General features: G+C 48.7%; 2 protein-coding genes across 3 annotated transcripts in view; both read left to right on the forward strand.

The window, feature by feature from the left end:
• The first annotated feature begins 807 nt into the window (after positions 1–807).
• The window catches only part of LOC134943879 (olfactory receptor 1-like), a 56,952-nt gene continuing 39,927 nt past the window's right edge, over positions 808–17,832 (forward strand). The window contains exon 1 of one of the 2 annotated variants that reach the window (XM_063932455.1): positions 808–846. The gene's annotated coding sequence lies outside the window, so the exon portion shown is untranslated. Of the gene's footprint in view, positions 847–1,269; positions 1,359–17,832 lie in introns of those variants that run through there. The other variant, XM_063932456.1, reaches the window with a different exon arrangement.
• Positions 15,067–17,170, forward strand: LOC134943878 (E3 ubiquitin-protein ligase Midline-1-like). The gene has a single exon (XM_063932454.1). It carries the CDS (start codon positions 15,067–15,069, stop codon positions 16,693–16,695), a length of 1,629 nt encoding a protein of 542 aa, XP_063788524.1. The 3' UTR covers positions 16,696–17,170.

The following is a 17,832-nucleotide window of genomic DNA, read 5'->3' on the forward strand; positions in this document are numbered from 1 at the left end:
GGGGAGTGAAGAAACTTCACTCCCTCCGTCACTGCCCCCCCGCCGCCGGGTCGCTCGTCGGCCGTATCCGCCGTCGGGCAGCTCGGCGGCGGGTCGGCCAGTGAGTAGGGCCCTTTAGCCACATAAAAGGGGTGTGGTCTCCCAAGGAAGGGGAGTGGCCACACAATAGTACCTCCAATTCAAATTACGCCACACAGTAGTTCAATCTTATTCATATTATATTGCACATAGTGCCCCTGATTCATATTACACCATAAAGTAGTGCCCGTTATTCACGTTATGACACACAATTGTGCCCCTTAGATATAATGCACACATTATATCTGAGTTAAAATCATATGAGAGAAAGAGACTACAAGAGAGCAACAAACACACAACCCGACCCCTGCACAGCGCTGGCTCAGTGGTCTCCTATGTGTGTGATCGGGAGGTAGGAGAATCCTCATTATAGTGATACCGGCACTAGCAGCACTCAGCTGCGCACTGCGTGATCTCTCTACACAATGGGGGTAATTCCAAGTTGATCGCAGCAGGATTTTTGCAACTGGGCAAAACCATGTGCACTGCAGGGGAGGCAGATATAACATGTGCAGAGAGAGTTAGATTTGGGTGGGGTGTGTTCAATCTGCAATCTAATTTGCAGTGTAAAAATAAAGCAGCCAGTATTTACCCTGCACAGAAACAAAATAACCCACCCAAATCTAACTCTCTCTGCACATGTTATATCTGCCTCCCTGCAGTGCACATGGTTTTGCCCAGTTGCTATCAAAAATCCTGCTGCGATCAACTTGGAATTACCCCCATTGTACTCAAACATCGGGAGCCTCCGGCAACTTCTGGGAGAGGGTCAGTATGGTGCACACTAGATGATATTCTGAATGATTTTCACGATTCTGAAGAACCAAAATGACAAATTGTACAAATCAGCCAGTGTGTACGTCCTATTTGTGCACCCACACAGTCGTCAGCGATGTCTTCTGGTTGGTAATTTATCACTCTCCAAGGCTTGATAAATCTGGGCTCTACAGGTGTCTCCCCAGCTGCATACACGCCAGAACAGAGCAACAACTGAATTCCTCTGTTGGGCGCCATCTAATGGCGGCCGGGGAGACTAACAATTGAATCTGCCCCCATGAGCCTGTTTATTTAGGATTACCATGCTATCCTTTTACACCGGGACACTCATGAATTACACAGGTTCTATTACTGCTTAACACCAGGTGAAATGCAGACTTGAATTAAGCCAGCCACAGCACCTGTGTAATGTGAGTGTCCCGGTGTAAAGGGAAAGTCTGGTCAGCCTATGGTTATTGCACTATTACCCCTGTATGTAGCAGTACGGGCGCAGCACAGAGCAGGTAAGTGCCCACCTTATTAGGGCTTATCACAGAAACATTTTTGGGGAGACATATCAGACCTTCAGAGAGATAAGGTGGAGAGAGATAAAGTATCAATCAGCTCCTAACCAGTGGCAGATGTATCCTTATTTGTCTTAACAACAGATACATGACCAGACAGATTGGACAGACGGTCTGCCAGTATACTGTATGTACGCCCAGCTCCAGATGCTGAAAGCTGATTGGTTGCTGATTGGTTATTGTTGTTTTGCACATAATTTGCACCCAAGTACATTTAGTAAATGAGCCCTGCTAAGCTGAAGAGAATGATTGAGCCCTTATACACGGATCATTACCCGTATTTATAGGGAGATACTGTATCTGAGAGCTCTGACTGGTAGAACATTGCAGAGTAAAGAATACCGTGGGATTAAACAAAAATATATATTTTCACTTATTGTAGCGGATAATAAACTATATAGCCTCATCTGTTCTTCTATGTCAGTCCAGCTCTGGTTGATCAAAGAGTTAATCGGGCATTGCTCACTGCATGCTGCCGAGTGCTGGCAGATTTCTGTAAAATTCCACCCAGCACCCTTAGTCACTTACTTCAATCAATAAGTCACAGTGTTTGCTCCAACATATATTTTTACCTCATTGCCCTCATTACTTTGGGATTTTGGTGCACACGCAGTAGTGAAGAATCACTATCTCCATGAACATTGGAGCTGAGTGCGGTTCTGAGTCACGTCTACAAGTGTTTTAAAATAGATGCACTGATTTATATGATTTAGTTCAGCTGCAAATATGTCACAATGTAACCAGTATACTCCCTGCTAAAGGATCTGATAAACAAGCATTGCGTTACTGATCTTACTCAGTTGTTTCATTGGTTCCCCGGATAGGCCATTGGCTGAGCTCCAGATGATATGGTGAATATGGCACAGTGTAAAGACGATGAGGATCTAGAGATAAGGCCAGAGCCGGCTGAGTTAGATGTCAGAAGAAGATGATCACAGAGAATAAAGATGGTGGATAACGTACCTTCATGGTAGTATAGCTGCTGTCTCCTGACGGGCAGAGAAAAAAAAAAAAAAAAAATATATATATATATATATATATATATATATATATATATATATATATATATATATATATATATAGAAATAGCAGAAATGGCGGCACTCCACAGACTTCAAGTAGATTAAAACAGCTTTTACTTTATTGCAATAAAGTAAAAGCTGTTTTAATCTACTTGAAGTCTGTGGAGTGCCGCCATTTCTGCTATTTCTACATTGGGTCTGCTCAAGGCTTATGGAAGGCACCGCAGCCCGCAATTGGAATTCCCCACAGTGAGTGCCGGGTTCTTTGGTATGCGTATATATATATATATATATATATATATATATATATATATATATATATATCCCCAGAGCATTAGGGAAAGAAACGTGATGGATGAGACATTTGGGGAAATCCAGGGTTGGGGCTTTTTACCCGAAGTGTTTGTCCATTGTAACCAAAAACTGCAAGTGTCAGGAAGAACCAGCAAATGTTACCGCTGATACTTGGTGACCAGGACAATAGGAATAATGATAAATATTACACCTGTGTTACTGTATTATTATGGGTATGTTACTACAGCGTCGGCCGCAGCTTACATGGCAGTTGGAATATGCTAACCCCGTGGAAGAAACTAGTGCCCTTACTTATCAATGAGTGATAAATTTCACTGTGAGTGACAGCTCCTAACTGTCATGTTACATACCGTGTTTGAAAAATGACAGGAGCGGATTGGCTAGTGAAATTTATCACTCATTGATAAAGAAGGGCATAGGGGTCTATTTACTAAGCTTTGGAGAGTGGTTGGGTACCGGATGACGGTGTAAGAATACCACTATATCCAGTTTCCTGCACTTTCCTATATGTAGTACTCAGCTATTATCATACTCATATATGCGGTTGTGTATCTCATACTAATTACTGCCACATGTTTATAGATGACGTTATTGGTTCTCAGGGATTAGTATTATTGATTAGCTAGGAAATGTTCCATTGCATATCCAGTGCACTATTATAGGATATCCAGTGCACTATTATAGGGGAAATACTCCCTCTAGTGGTGGGTAAATAGCCTCACACGCATTTAGAGGTTTGTAGTACACTGTATGTGCAGTGGGGGCTGCAGACGCTTCATTACCGGGGATTCTGCATGTCAGTCTTTTCCCTGCGATGGCTGAATGAGTGTCACTGGGTGGCAATGAAGCGTAGGATGTAGGAGAAAGTTCGGTGGGCATGTCGGGGGAGTGCGGCCACAGTTACTACTTATTCTGAGTCGCGCAAATGCATCGTGCATGCCATATTCAGTCGCATCTCCTGACAGTGCAGACACGCGGCTGTACACCAGGGACGGCTTGTAGCGGTATTTGCATAAAGTCTCAGAGATGGGTGGCACTGCTCCCGTCTCAGAATAAGCCCCATATAATGTGTGACTCTGCAGATGTAATGCTGACATAGTGAGTAAGATCATTGTAATTATAATGTGTGGCTCTGCAGATGTAATGCTGACATATTGAGTAAGATCACTGTAATTATAATATGTGGCTCTGTAGATGTAATGCTGACATATTGAGTAAGATCACTGTAATTATAATGTGTGGCTCTGCAGATGTAATGCTGACATAGTGAGTAAGATCATTGTAATTATAATATGTGGGCTCTGCAGATGTAATGCTGACATAGTGAGTAAGATCACTGTAATTATAATATGTGGCTCTGTAGATGTAATGCTGACATAGTGAGTAAGATCACTGTAATTATAATATGTGGCTCTGTAGATGTAATGCTGACATAGTGAGTAAGATCTCTGTAATTATAATATGTGGGCTCTGCAGATGTAATGCTGACATAGTGAGTAAGATCACTGTAATTATAATATGTGGCTCTGCCAGAGCCGGCCATAGGCATAGGCAAACTAGGCAATTGCCTAGGGCATTTGATATGCCTAGGGGCATCAGCAGCTTCTGCTGATTAAAATGATATGTGGCATGCCTATATTCTATGTGTAGCTTTTCATTTGGAGATACAGCCACAGTCTCACACAGTATATAGGCATGCTGCATATCAGTTTAATCAACAGAAGCTGCTTGTGCATCCTAGCCACATAGCAATGCAAATAAGATGCATTTTCATAAAAAAAGGTGCCCAACGTTAGCATTGAGACAAGATTTATGAGGACAAATCTGTATCCAAGCAGAGGCAGAGGTCACAGTGTTAGTGGAAGTGTGAGTGCTGTGTGCATGTGAGTGGGTTGGTTGTGCAGTAGTGTTCAGAATATGTGTAAGGAGCATTATGTGTGTCATGTAAAAATGCATTAATAATGTGCAACATATGTGTAAGGGGCCCTATGTGTGTCATTATGTGTATAAGGGCATTAATAATGTGTGGCATATGTGTAACAGGGTACTACTGTATGTGTGTCATTATGTGTATAGGGGCACTAATAATGTGCTGCAAATGTGTAGGGAGCACTATGTGTGTCATTATGTGTATAAGGGCATTAATAATGTGCGGCATATGTGTAAGGGACATTATGTATAAAAGGGCATTAATAAAGGTTATCCTAATGTGTAAGGTGCATTATGTTTATAAGGACATTAATAATGTGTCTCGTATGTGTAAAAGGCATTACTGGGTGGAATTATGTGTATAAATGCATTACTAATTTGTGGCATTATGTGTATAAGGTTCTCTACTATTTGGCGTTGCGTATAGAAAGGGCACAACTGTGTCTTCTAATGTGAGTAAAGAGCAATAGGGTGTGGTGTAATGTGATTAAGGAGCAATTCAGTCTGATATAATGTGAATAAGGGGCTCTACTGTGAGGAGTAATGTTTAAGGTAAAGTGATACTACTGTGGGATGTAATATGAATTATGGACACTATCGCATGATCAAATGTGAATAATGTTGCAGTACTGTGTGGTGTAATTGGAATTGGGGTTACAATTGTGTGGCCATACCCCTTGCCAGCAAAAACACCCCCCCTTTTGCACTGTGCCCAAATGTGCGATCTGATCCTATTTAAAATATAGGGGGTACAAACACCAAAATAAGGACTGCTATGGGTGAGGGGTGATGGCGCTGGGAAAGCAGTGCAAGGGGAGAGGCGGAACCAGCGGTGGTGCTACGGGGCACCAGCCAAAATCTTGCCTAGGGAATCATATTGGCTAGGGCCGGCTCTGGGCTCTGCAGATGTAATGCTGACATAATGAGTAAGATCACTGTAATTATAATGTGTTGCTCTGCAGATGTAATGCTGACATAGTGAGTAAGAGCTCTGTAATTATAATATGTGGGCTCTGCAGATGTAATGCTGACATAGTGAGTAAGATCACTGTAATTATAATATGTGGCTCTGTAGATGTAATGCTGACATAGTGAGTAAGATCACTGTAATTATAATGTGTGGCTCTGTAGATATAATGCTGACATAGTGAGTAAGATCTCTGTAATTATAATATGTTAGCTCAGCAGGTAACATGGCGCAGCCTGAAACATGACAGTTAGGAGCTGATTGGTTATAGCTGTGGGCCTAATTCAAACCTGATCGCGCTCTGCGTTTTTGCAGAGGTCTGCGATCACATGGCCACCCCCCCATAGATAGTGATAACCCGCCCCGTGCAAGTGTGTGAATGCGTGTGCACACCGTGCAAAAACTTCACCATACAGCGAACATCTGCCAATCCGTTCGCAATTCACTCACCATGGAATGAAGTCTGTGTATAGCCCAGGACTTACTCCTACAGTGCGATACAGACAGGCTGATCGGGGCTGGAAATGATGACACACACCCGCCCTAATAACGCTTGGGAACGCCTGTATTTCTTCTGACACTCTCAGAAAATGGACAATTACCATCACCAAACGTCCTCTTCCTGTCACTCAGTCTGCGTTCACCTAGCAATTAAAAAAAAAACCGCAGGATTTTTTCAGTTTGTCCTCGCACCTGCGCATTACGATCTGTACACATGCGCAGTCATTCAATAATCAGCCAATCAGGTCTGAATTAGGCCCTTTGTCTCTCTCTAAGCTTTCATACATCTCACTGATAGATTTATTTGTACTTTTAGCAATGTTTTAATTACAGAATATAACAAGATAAATAACTGTTATTTCAAGTGTAAATCCCTGTAAATGTACAGAAGTAATTTTCATCTTAATAAATGATCTTTATTGTTTTCTATATAAGTACATTTCTTGCATGATGTCCCTTTATGTATTATCTGTGTCCCTTAGTGTAACTGAGCCTGTAGCTATAATGTGATTGACAGCTCAGCCTCGCCCTGTGTGCAGAATGTGACCCCACTGTAGTGGTGCAAGTAGAAAAGATATCTAACTGCGCGCGCCTAAGGCGAGAGCGCCAAAAAATGGGTGTGGCCAAATGCTGCATGGGGCGTGACCAATGAAAATGGGGGCGTGGTACACATATGGGGGGGAGGGGCAGATACACATGACCCCAATAGTGCCAGATGTCACGAACCTCGGGCAGCGGCGACCGCGCTTGTCCCTGCGGGTGGCCTGGTCTGCCCGGCGCCTCTCTTCCCCTGTCAGTCTCCGGCTTCAGCGGCGGGTCGGCGCTGCTCTCCGGCGGCTTCCCGGAAGCAAGGGCGCCGCCATCACAAGCAAGGGCAAGGAGGCGGAGCAGGTCTGACGTCACCTGCCTGCTCCGCCAATCAGGCTAGGGCGGGGAATTTAAAATCAGATACCAGGCAGAGATCCGATGCCTGAGTATCTTCGTTTCTCCTGTGGAAGCTATGATCCAGAGCTCCCTCGTCCCTGCAAGCATCCTGTGCTTCCAAGCATCCTGTCCCTGCAAGCATCCTGTGCTTCCAAGCATCCTGTCCCTGCAAGCATCCTGTGCCTACAAGCAACCTGTGCTTCCAAGCATCCTGTGCCTACAAGCACCTCCGTGCCTCCAGTTACCTCCGTGTCTCCAAGCACCTCGTGCCTCCAAGCACCTCCGTGCCTCCAAGCACCTCCGTGCCTCCAAGCACCTCGTGCCTCCAAGCACCTCGTGCCTCCAAGCACCTCCGCGCCTCAAGCACCTCCGTGCCTCCAGTTACCTCCGTGCCTCCAGTTACCTCCGTGCCTCCAGTTACCTCCGTGCCTCCAAGCACCTCCGTGCCTCCAAGCACCTCGTGCCTCCAAGCACCTCGTGCCTCCAAGCACCTCCGCGCCTCAAGCACCTCCGTGCCTCCAGTTACCTCCGTGCCTCCAGTTACCTCCGTGCCTCCAGTTACCTCCGTGCCTCCAAGCACCTCCGTGCCTCCAAGCACCTCGTGCCTCCAAGCACCCCGTGCCTCCAAGCACCTCCGCGCCTCAAAGCACCTCCGTGCCTCCAGTTACCTCCGTGTCTCCAAGCACCTCGTGCCTCCAAGCACCTCGTCCCTCCAAACACCTCGGTGTCTCCAAACACCTCCGTGCCTCCAAGCACCTCCGTGCCTCCAAACACCTCCGTGCCTCCAAGGGTCTCCCAGCACTCCCTGTACTCCCAGTACCTCAGTGCCTTCAATACCACAGTGTCTCCAATATCTCAGTACCCCAGCCTTCATTATTTCTACAAGTCTTGTCTTACAGGAGACCTACAAGAATTCCTCTGGGCCTCCCGCCTGCCGTCTTAGTTCTGCATGAGGAAGACCTACATCCGGCCATCTCTACTACGACCCAGTGGCGGTTCCTCTTCCCGGTCATCGGAAGAAGCCCCGAGTCCACAACACTCCCAAACCAGGTCAGTGATAGTATACTCAGGCCACATGGACTCGGGGGATCGGAACACGGACTCTAGTGCCATCCAGAACCTGGCTTCTCGAGTGCAAAGTCAGGAAGCAGCACAAGGTCAGGTGATGCAGTACCTCCAGCAGTTGTCCGGGCGTCTGGATCAGATTCAGGCGTCTCTGGCCTCAGTAATTCCGGCTCCTGTTCCAGCAGTCGCACCAGTTGCCGTTGCCAGCAATGTTCAACCATCGGCCGGTGTCACTCCACGCCTTCAGTTGCCTACTCCGTCCCGCTATAATGGGAATCCCAAAAATTGTCGTGGTTTCTTGAACCAGTGCGAGGTACATTTCGAGCTACTTGCACACAACTTTCCTACAGACCGGTCCAAGGTAGCATATATTATTTCTCTGTTGGAAGGTTCTGCTTTGGATTGGGTGTCTCCATTATGGGAACGATCTGATCCCATGGTTTCCAACTACACCAACTTCATCTCGTCCTTTCGAAGGATTTTCGACGAGCCCGGCAGAATGACCACTGCTTCTTCCGATTTGCTCCGTGTTCGGCAGGGCGCCCGTTCCGTGGGCCAGTACGTGGTTCATTTCCAGACCATTGCTTCCGAACTACGCTGGAATAATGATGCCCTGAGAGCTGCCTTCTGGAACGGTCTTTCCGACCGGCTGAAAGACGAGCTGGTTACTAGAGATCTGCCGGATCCATTAGAAGATTTGATTTCCCTTTGCGTCAAGGTGGATCTTCGGATGCAGGAGCGTGGAAGAGAACGTAACCGTTCGGATCGTCCCAGGTTCCGGAATCCTACTCCTAGGCCGGTGGCCTCACCTAGCTCAGATGAGCCCATGCAAATTAACCGCTCCCGACTGTCTCCGGAAGAACGACAGCGTCGTCGTGAGGGTAAACTCTGCCTTTACTGTGGAGCCGCAGATCATTTTCTTAAATCTTGTAAAGTCCGTCCGGGAAACGGGCAGACCTAGCTTGTTCCGGAGGAGTCAAGCTGGGAGTTACGACAAAAGCTTCTCCAACTTCGGACTGCTTGCTTCCAGTAACTCTAGTCTCCAATTCAGTCTCCAGGTCTTGTGAAGCCCTATTGGATTCCGGAGCTGCAGGGAACTTCGTTTCTTCCTTCTGTGCCCAAAGTTTGGGTTTAAAGTTACGGCCTATCGAGCGGCCAATTTCACTGACGGCTATCAACGGGACTAGAATTTCCAAAGGTCTCATAATGTGGCGCACGGGGCCAGTTAAGCTGCGGGTCGGGGCTCTACATCAGGAAGATTTGGAACTCTTGGTAATCCCAGAAATGCCCCATGATCTGGTTCTTGGAATGCCTTGGCTGAAAAGTCATAACCCCCACATCGATTGGAAGTCGTCACAAATTCTGTCCTGGAGTTCCTTTTGTCACACTAATTGTCTTACTCCTGTTTGTCCGCTCCGTGTTACCTCCAAAACGGATGAAGAGCACATTCCGGAGGCATATCAAGGGTACAAGGACGTATTTTCGGAACAAGCTGCTGACCTGTTACCACCTCACAGGCCTTGGGACTGCCCTATTGACCTTGTCCCAGGGAAGACGCCACCTCGTGGTCGCACATATCCTCTGTCTCTTCCCGAGACTCAAGCCATGTCGGAGTATATTAAGTCCAATATGCTCAAGGGATTCATTCGCCCCTCTTCCTCCCCTGCTGGTGCAGGCTTCTTTTTCGTGAAGAAAAAGGACGGGGGGTTGAGACCATGCATCGACTACCGCGGCCTAAACGACATTACTATTAAGAATAAATACCCCTTGCCACTAATCACAGAGTTATTTGATAGGGTTCGTGGTGCCCGCATTTTTTCAAAACTCGACTTGAGAGGAGCTTATAATCTTATACGCATCCGAGAGGGGGATGAATGGAAGACTGCCTTTAATACCCGAGATGGGCATTACGAATACTTGGTGATGCCGTTTGGTCTTAGTAATGCTCCCGCGGTTTTCCAGGGATTCGTCAACGAAATCTTTCGTGATATGCTGTATCAGAGCGTTGTGGTATATCTGGACGACATACTGATTTTTTCCAAGAATCTTGTCGAACACAGGACTCAAGTCAAAGAGGTGCTACACCGTTTACAAGAGAATCATCTCTACGCCAAGCTTTCCAAATGTACCTTTGAAGTAACATCTATTCCGTTCCTCGGTTATGTCATCTCGGGGACGGAGCTTCGCATGGATCCGGAAAAGTTGTCGGCCATTCGTGATTGGACTCAGCCTCTTTCCCTGAAAGCAATACAAAGGTTCCTGGGCTTTGCGAACTACTACAGGAAATTCATTAAAGGTTTCTCCACCATTGTTGCACCCATTACTGCCCTGACGAGAAAGGGTTCTAATCCTAGTTTGTGGCCTCCGGAAGCCATTGTAGCTTTTTCTCGCTTAAAGTTAGCTTTCACGACGGCTCCAGTTCTCCAACAACCAAATTTCGAGGAACCCTTCTTCTTAGAAGTTGATGCATCTTCAGTCGGGGTGGGGGCTGTCCTCTCCCAGCATTCCTCTGATAAGAAATTACATCCGTGTGGCTTCCACTCTCGTAAATTCTCTCCAGCCGAACGAAATTACTCTATTGGAGACCAGGAACTCTTGGCAATCAAATCTGCCTTGGAAGAATGGAGATATCTTCTAGAAGGGGCTAAACATGTGTTTACCATCTACACGGATCACAAGAATTTACTGTACATCAAATCCGCACAATGTTTGAATCCTCGCCAGGCGAGATGGGCACTTTTCTTTTCCCGATTCTCGTTCATTATCAAGTACCGTGCCGGGACTCTCAATATTAAAGCAGATGCGCTTTCCCGTTCACAGGTTCCCACAGACGAGGATGAACCTCCGGAGCGGGGTTTAATTCTGAATCCAGTTTCTGTCTCTGCTGCTTTAACTACTCCAGCTCCTCCTCCTGGAAGAATGTCCGTACCAGCTAGATTCCGCCCAGGAATACTACGGTGGGTCCATAACTCCAAGTTTTCCGGTCATCCCGGCGCTCAGAAGATGTACAAGTTTCTGCAAAGGTCTTACTGGTGGAACACCATGAGGAAGGATGTACAAGATTGCGTTAATTCATGTCCCCAATGTACACAACATAAATCTCCTCGTCTGCCTCCTGCAGGGTTACTTCGTCCTCTGCCTATCCCTGTGAGACCCTGGACTCACATTTCCATGGACTTCATCACTGACTTGCCCTGTTCCAAGGGTTGCAACACCGTTTGGGTTATCGTTGACCGTTTTTCGAAGATGGCACACTTTGTGCCCTTGACTGGTCTTCCGACAGCACCGAAACTGGCTCTATTGTTTATCCGAGAACATTTTCGTTTGCATGGGTTGCCACAAGAGATTGTTTCTGACCGTGGAGTACAGTTCACCGCCAGGTTTTGGAAAGCCCTTTGTTCAACTCTACACATTAAACTTAAGTTTTCGTCGGCTTATCATCCCCAAACAAATGGACAAACGGAACGAGTCAATCAAGATCTAGAGACTTTTCTTCGGTTGTATCTCTCTCCTTCACAGGACAACTGGGTGGAGTTGTTGCCTTGGGCGGAGTTTGCCCATAACCATTTGTTTCATTCTTCCACTGGGGAATCACCATTTTTCGTCAACTACGGGTTCCATCCCCGTGTTCCGGAATTTCCAAGCCTTCCGATAATAGAGGTTCCTGCTGTAGCGTCCACTCTACGACACTTTGGACAAATTTGGAGAAAGGTTCATGCTAATCTTAAGCAGGTTTCTGTTCGGTACAAGTTCTTTGCAGATAAGAAACGGCAAGCCGCACCTCAATATAAAGTTGGGGACAGGGTATGGCTGTCCACACGGAATCTCCGGTTGAAGGTGCCCACCATGAAATTCGCTCCAAGGTTCATCGGTCCTTACCCTGTGCTACAAGTCTTAAATCCTGTGGTCTGTAAACTGGGTTTGCCTGCCCATCTTCGCATACCTAACGCCTTCCATGTTTCTCTACTCCGTCCCCTCATACTGAATCGATTCCACTCAGCACTCCCAAGGCCAACGTCCGTAGTGGCAGAAGCTGGAGCGGAGTTTGAAATCAAAGCTATTCTGGACTCTCGTTATCTTCATAAAAAATTACAGTACTTGGTGGACTGGAAGGGTTATGGACCTGAGGAGAGAAGTTGGATTGGGGCTACTGAAGTAACGGCTCCTCGTCTGATTCGGATCTTCCACTCCAGACATCCGACTAAGCCCGGGAAGTGTCCAGGGGCCACTCCTGGAGGAGGGGGTACTGTCACGAACCTCGGGCAGCGGCGACCGCGCTTGTCCCTGCGGGTGGCCTGGTCTGCCCGGCGCCTCTCTTCCCCTGTCAGTCTCCGGCTTCAGCGGCGGGTCGGCGCTGCTCTCCGGCGGCTTCCCGGAAGCAAGGGCGCCGCCATCACAAGCAAGGGCAAGGAGGCGGAGCAGGTCTGACGTCACCTGCCTGCTCCGCCAATCAGGCTAGGGCGGGGAATTTAAAATCAGATACCAGGCAGAGATCCGATGCCTGAGTATCTTCGTTTCTCCTGTGGAAGCTATGATCCAGAGCTCCCTCGTCCCTGCAAGCATCCTGTGCTTCCAAGCATCCTGTCCCTGCAAGCATCCTGTGCTTCCAAGCATCCTGTCCCTGCAAGCATCCTGTGCCTACAAGCAACCTGTGCTTCCAAGCATCCTGTGCCTACAAGCACCTCCGTGCCTCCAGTTACCTCCGTGTCTCCAAGCACCTCGTGCCTCCAAGCACCTCCGTGCCTCCAAGCACCTCCGTGCCTCCAAGCACCTCGTGCCTCCAAGCACCTCGTGCCTCCAAGCACCTCCGCGCCTCAAGCACCTCCGTGCCTCCAGTTACCTCCGTGCCTCCAGTTACCTCCGTGCCTCCAGTTACCTCCGTGCCTCCAAGCACCTCCGTGCCTCCAAGCACCTCGTGCCTCCAAGCACCTCGTGCCTCCAAGCACCTCCGCGCCTCAAGCACCTCCGTGCCTCCAGTTACCTCCGTGCCTCCAGTTACCTCCGTGCCTCCAGTTACCTCCGTGCCTCCAAGCACCTCCGTGCCTCCAAGCACCTCGTGCCTCCAAGCACCCCGTGCCTCCAAGCACCTCCGCGCCTCAAAGCACCTCCGTGCCTCCAGTTACCTCCGTGTCTCCAAGCACCTCGTGCCTCCAAGCACCTCGTCCCTCCAAACACCTCGGTGTCTCCAAACACCTCCGTGCCTCCAAGCACCTCCGTGCCTCCAAACACCTCCGTGCCTCCAAGGGTCTCCCAGCACTCCCTGTACTCCCAGTACCTCAGTGCCTTCAATACCACAGTGTCTCCAATATCTCAGTACCCCAGCCTTCATTATTTCTACAAGTCTTGTCTTACAGGAGACCTACAAGAATTCCTCTGGGCCTCCCGCCTGCCGTCTTAGTTCTGCATGAGGAAGACCTACATCCGGCCATCTCTACTACGACCCAGTGGCGGTTCCTCTTCCCGGTCATCGGAAGAAGCCCCGAGTCCACAACACTCCCAAACCAGGTCAGTGATACCAGATACACATTGCCCCAGAGTGCCAGATACACATTGCCCCCACTGTGTCAGATACACATTGCCCCCACTGTGTCAGATACACATTGCCCCCACTGTGTCAGATACACATTGCCCCCACTGTGTCAGATACACATTGCCCCCACTGTGTCAGATACACATTGCCCCCACTGTGTCAGATACACATTGCCCCCACTGTGTCAGATACACATTGCCCCCACTGTGTCAGATACACATTGCCCCCACTGTGTCAGATACACATGTCCCCCCAGTGCCAGATATGCCCCCAGTGCTAGATATACATGCCCCCCAGTGCCAGATACACATATTCCCGCAGTGCCACATATGCCCCCAGTGCCAGATACACATATTCCCGCAGTGCCACAAATGCCCCCAGTGCCAGATACACATGTCCCCGTAGTGCCACATGTCCCCAGTGACAGATACACATGTCCCCCCTTTGCCAGATATGCCCCCATTGCCAGATATGCCCCCAGTGCCAGGTATACATGCCCCCATTGCCAGATATGCCCCCAGTGCCAGATACACATGTCCCCCCTTTGCCAGATATGCCCTCAGTGCCAGGTAAACATGCCCCAATTGCCAGATATGCCCCCATTGCCAGATACACATGTCCCCCCAGTTCCAGATATGCCCTCAGTTCCAGATATGCCCCCATTGCCAGGTATACATGCCCCCATTGCCAGGTATACATGCCCCCATTGCCAGATATGCCCCCAGTGCCAGGTATACATGCCCCCAGTGCCAGATATGCCCCCAGTGCCAGATACACATGTCCCCCCTTTGCCAGATATGTCCCCAGTGCCGGGTATACATGCCCCTATTGCCAGGTATACATGCCCGCATTGCCAGATATGCCCCCAGTGCCAGGTATATATGCCCCCATTGCCAGATATACATGCCCCCATTGCCAGGTATGAGCTCCCCTGCTCACCGCTGCTGTCTTGTGTGTGAGGGGAGGAGAGCGCAGCCTGCGCCTCTCCTTCCCCTCAGTGTCCGGAGGGTGCGGGTGTGTCTGTTCAAATCAGCGCCGATCCGTGAGCTAATCAAAGCTTGCGGTCCGGCAGCCTTGGCTGCCAGTCCGCAAGCTCTGATTGGCTCACGGGCGGAGCGGAATTAAACGAAGACACTGAGGGGCAGGAGAGGCACAGGCTGCTCTCTCCTCCCCTCACATCAGCGGCGCTGCGGCTGTGAACGGCGGTGAGCAGCAGAGGGATGGAGGGACGGGGAGCGGCAAGGTGCGGCGGCCCATCGGTGTGGGTATGGCGTACCCACGGCTAAATTCTTAAGGGTACGCCGTACCCACCCGTACCCGCACACTTGCACCGCTGCCCCACTGATATCTGAGTGTCAGAGACTTTCACTTTCATTTCTCTCTCCTGCTGCAGCAATGGCGTCTGCTGATCTGAGACAGGAGCTGGACTGTTCCATCTGCCTGAGCATTTATAAAGATCCTGTAAACCTGAGATGTGGCCACAACTTCTGCCGAGTCTGTATTGATCGTGTGCTGGATACACAGGAGGGGTGTGGAGTTTATACCTGTCCTGACTGCAGAGCAGAGTGTCAGAAGCGTCCTGCACTGCAGAGGAACATAACGCTGTGTAACATAGTGGGGAGTTTCCTGTCTACTCGCCCAGATCAGGAGGAGACTGGGATCTTCTGCACTTACTGTGTGGACTCTCCTGTACCTGCAGCTAAATCCTGTCTGATGTGTGAGGCTTCTCTGTGTGATAAACACCTGAGAGTACACAGCAAGTCAGCAGAGCACGTCTTATGTGATCCCACCACTGCCCTGGGGAACAGGAAATGCTCTGTACATAAGGAGATATACAAGTATTACTGCGCTGAGGATGCTGCCTGTATCTGTGTGTCCTGCTGTCTGATCGGGGAACACAGAGGACATAAGATGGAGTCGCTGGATGAGGCCTCTGAGAAGAAGAAAGAGAAGCTGAGGAATGTTCTGCAGAAACTGACCACAAAGAGAGCGGAGGCTGAGAAAAGAGCCCAGAGTCTGCAGGAGCGCAGGAGAGAAGACCAGGGAAAAGCAGCTGGTGTAATAGAGACAGTCACTGCCCTGTTTAGAGACATCAGGAGACAGCTGGAAGACCTGGAGAAGAGAGTCCTGAGTGAGATCTCCTGGCAGGAACAGCGCGTTTCACTCTCAGTCTCTGATCTGATCCAGCAGCTGGAAATAAAGAAGGACGAGCTGTCCGGGAAGATGCGTCACATTGAGGAGCTGTGTAACATGTCTGATCCAGTGACTGTCTTACAGGAACCAGACACAGGGGACTTGTGTGACACTGAGGACACAGAGAGACATGATAACCAGGTCCGTGGTGCAGGAGATCTGGATGTGGGTCCCATCTCAGAGACATTACACACATTATCTGATATAATAACAGGGATAAATACAGGGATCTATGTGCAGGAGGCTACAGACCTATTACTGGATGTAACCACAGCTGCTAATAATATACAGATATCAGATGATGGGAAAACTGCATCCAGCTCACATATAAACCAGAATCACCCAGTAACACCAGAGAGATTTCAGTGTGATCAGGTAATAAGCACCAGGGCATTCTCCTCAGGGCGACATTACTGGGAGGTGGATGTCAGTAAGTCAGTGAGGTGGAGGGTGGGGATGTGTTACCCCAGTACAGACAGGAGAGGATATGAGTCATACATTGGATATAATAACAAGTCCTGGTGTGTGTGGAGGTATAATAATCAGTACTTAGTGATACATGACATTAAATGGATCCGGTTACCTGATAATATCCCCTGTGACAGAGTGAGGGTATACCTGGATTATGAGGCAGGACAGATGTCCTTTTATTCTCTGTGTGACCCCATCAGTCACTTACACACCTACACTGCCGCCCTCACTGAGCCCCTCCATGCTGCATTATGGGTAGTGGATGGGTGTATAACTATATGTGGGGGAGTCAGGAGCTGGGAGAAATTACCATTAAGAATCTGCCCAGAGACTGGTGACATCACAGGGAGGGGTGTATGATTGGGGGAACATTCAGCCAATAGAATGATGTATTGGGTGGAGCTACGGCTGAGCCTCTCCCCTGTGTAACCATGTTACCAGTGTGTGGATGTGTTCCCATGTTGGTGTGTTATGTTGGGTACATACTGACATATCACCCACCCAGCTGTGATGTCAACACCGACATATGTAACGGCCAATTGGTCAGTCAGTATATTGTAGCTTACCTTATTGGCTGCTCTGTCGGTGTGATAGTGTGTCGGCAGACATGTCGCTGAGGTGTGTACCCAGCCTTAGAGACTGTAATTATAAATATATACATATACATCTCTGTGGGATTTCTCCACCTCTGACTCAAGGGCCCTACACATTCAGCGATTTGCTGCTGAGCTGTCCAACGGCCGATACGGCCTACAGGCGACCCGGCGGCGGGGGTGAGGGTGTGACGGGGGAGTGAAGTTTCTTCACTCCCCCCCCCCTTCCCCCCCGTCTCCCGGCCCCATAGCCCTGCATGCAAATATGGACGAGATTGTCCATATTGGCCTGCAGGTATGAATGAACAACAATGAACGAGCGCGGGTCCGCACATTGTTCATCGTTGGTGCCTAAACAGTGAATGATATGAATGAGTTCTCATTAACGTTCATATAGTTCAGTGAAATCTTTACGTGTGTAGGGCCCATCACTGACAGCTGTGATTGGCTGCAATATCTGTCTGTCAGCCAGTCAGTGCTACGCCTGCTCCTATTGCCTGTATTGGGATGATGTCTCCTCCTACTGGTAATTGTAGTCCAAAGTTATGGGCCTGATCCATGTTTGTGTATGTAGCCCTAGGAAAGGGTTAATCCTAAAATGTATAAATATATGTGTAACTTCTGAGGTGAAGCCTAATTGTATTATAAATACATATGCATATATATAAATGGGACATGTAATATGCTTAGGGGGTCATTCCGAGTTTTTCGCTCTCTAGCGGTTTTTGCATTGCTGCGATCAGGGGCGAAATGCGCATGCATATACACCGCAATGCGTAATCGTGTCACACGGGTACAAAGCAGATCGGTGCGCAACGATGGTTTGTACGAAGAATCTTTTTGCACGGGCGATGGCAAGGAGACAGGAAGAGGCCGTTTATGGGTGTCAACTGACCGTTTTCTG

This window comes from Pseudophryne corroboree, chromosome 7 (assembly GCF_028390025.1).
Source record: "Pseudophryne corroboree isolate aPseCor3 chromosome 7, aPseCor3.hap2, whole genome shotgun sequence".
Classification (NCBI taxonomy): Eukaryota; Metazoa; Chordata; class Amphibia; order Anura; family Myobatrachidae; genus Pseudophryne; species Pseudophryne corroboree.

Excerpts from the sequence above, each read along its gene's own strand:
- LOC134943878 (XM_063932454.1), top strand. The coding sequence starts at position 15,067 with ATGGCGTCTGCTGATCTGAGACAGGAGCTGGACTGTTCCATCTGCCTG.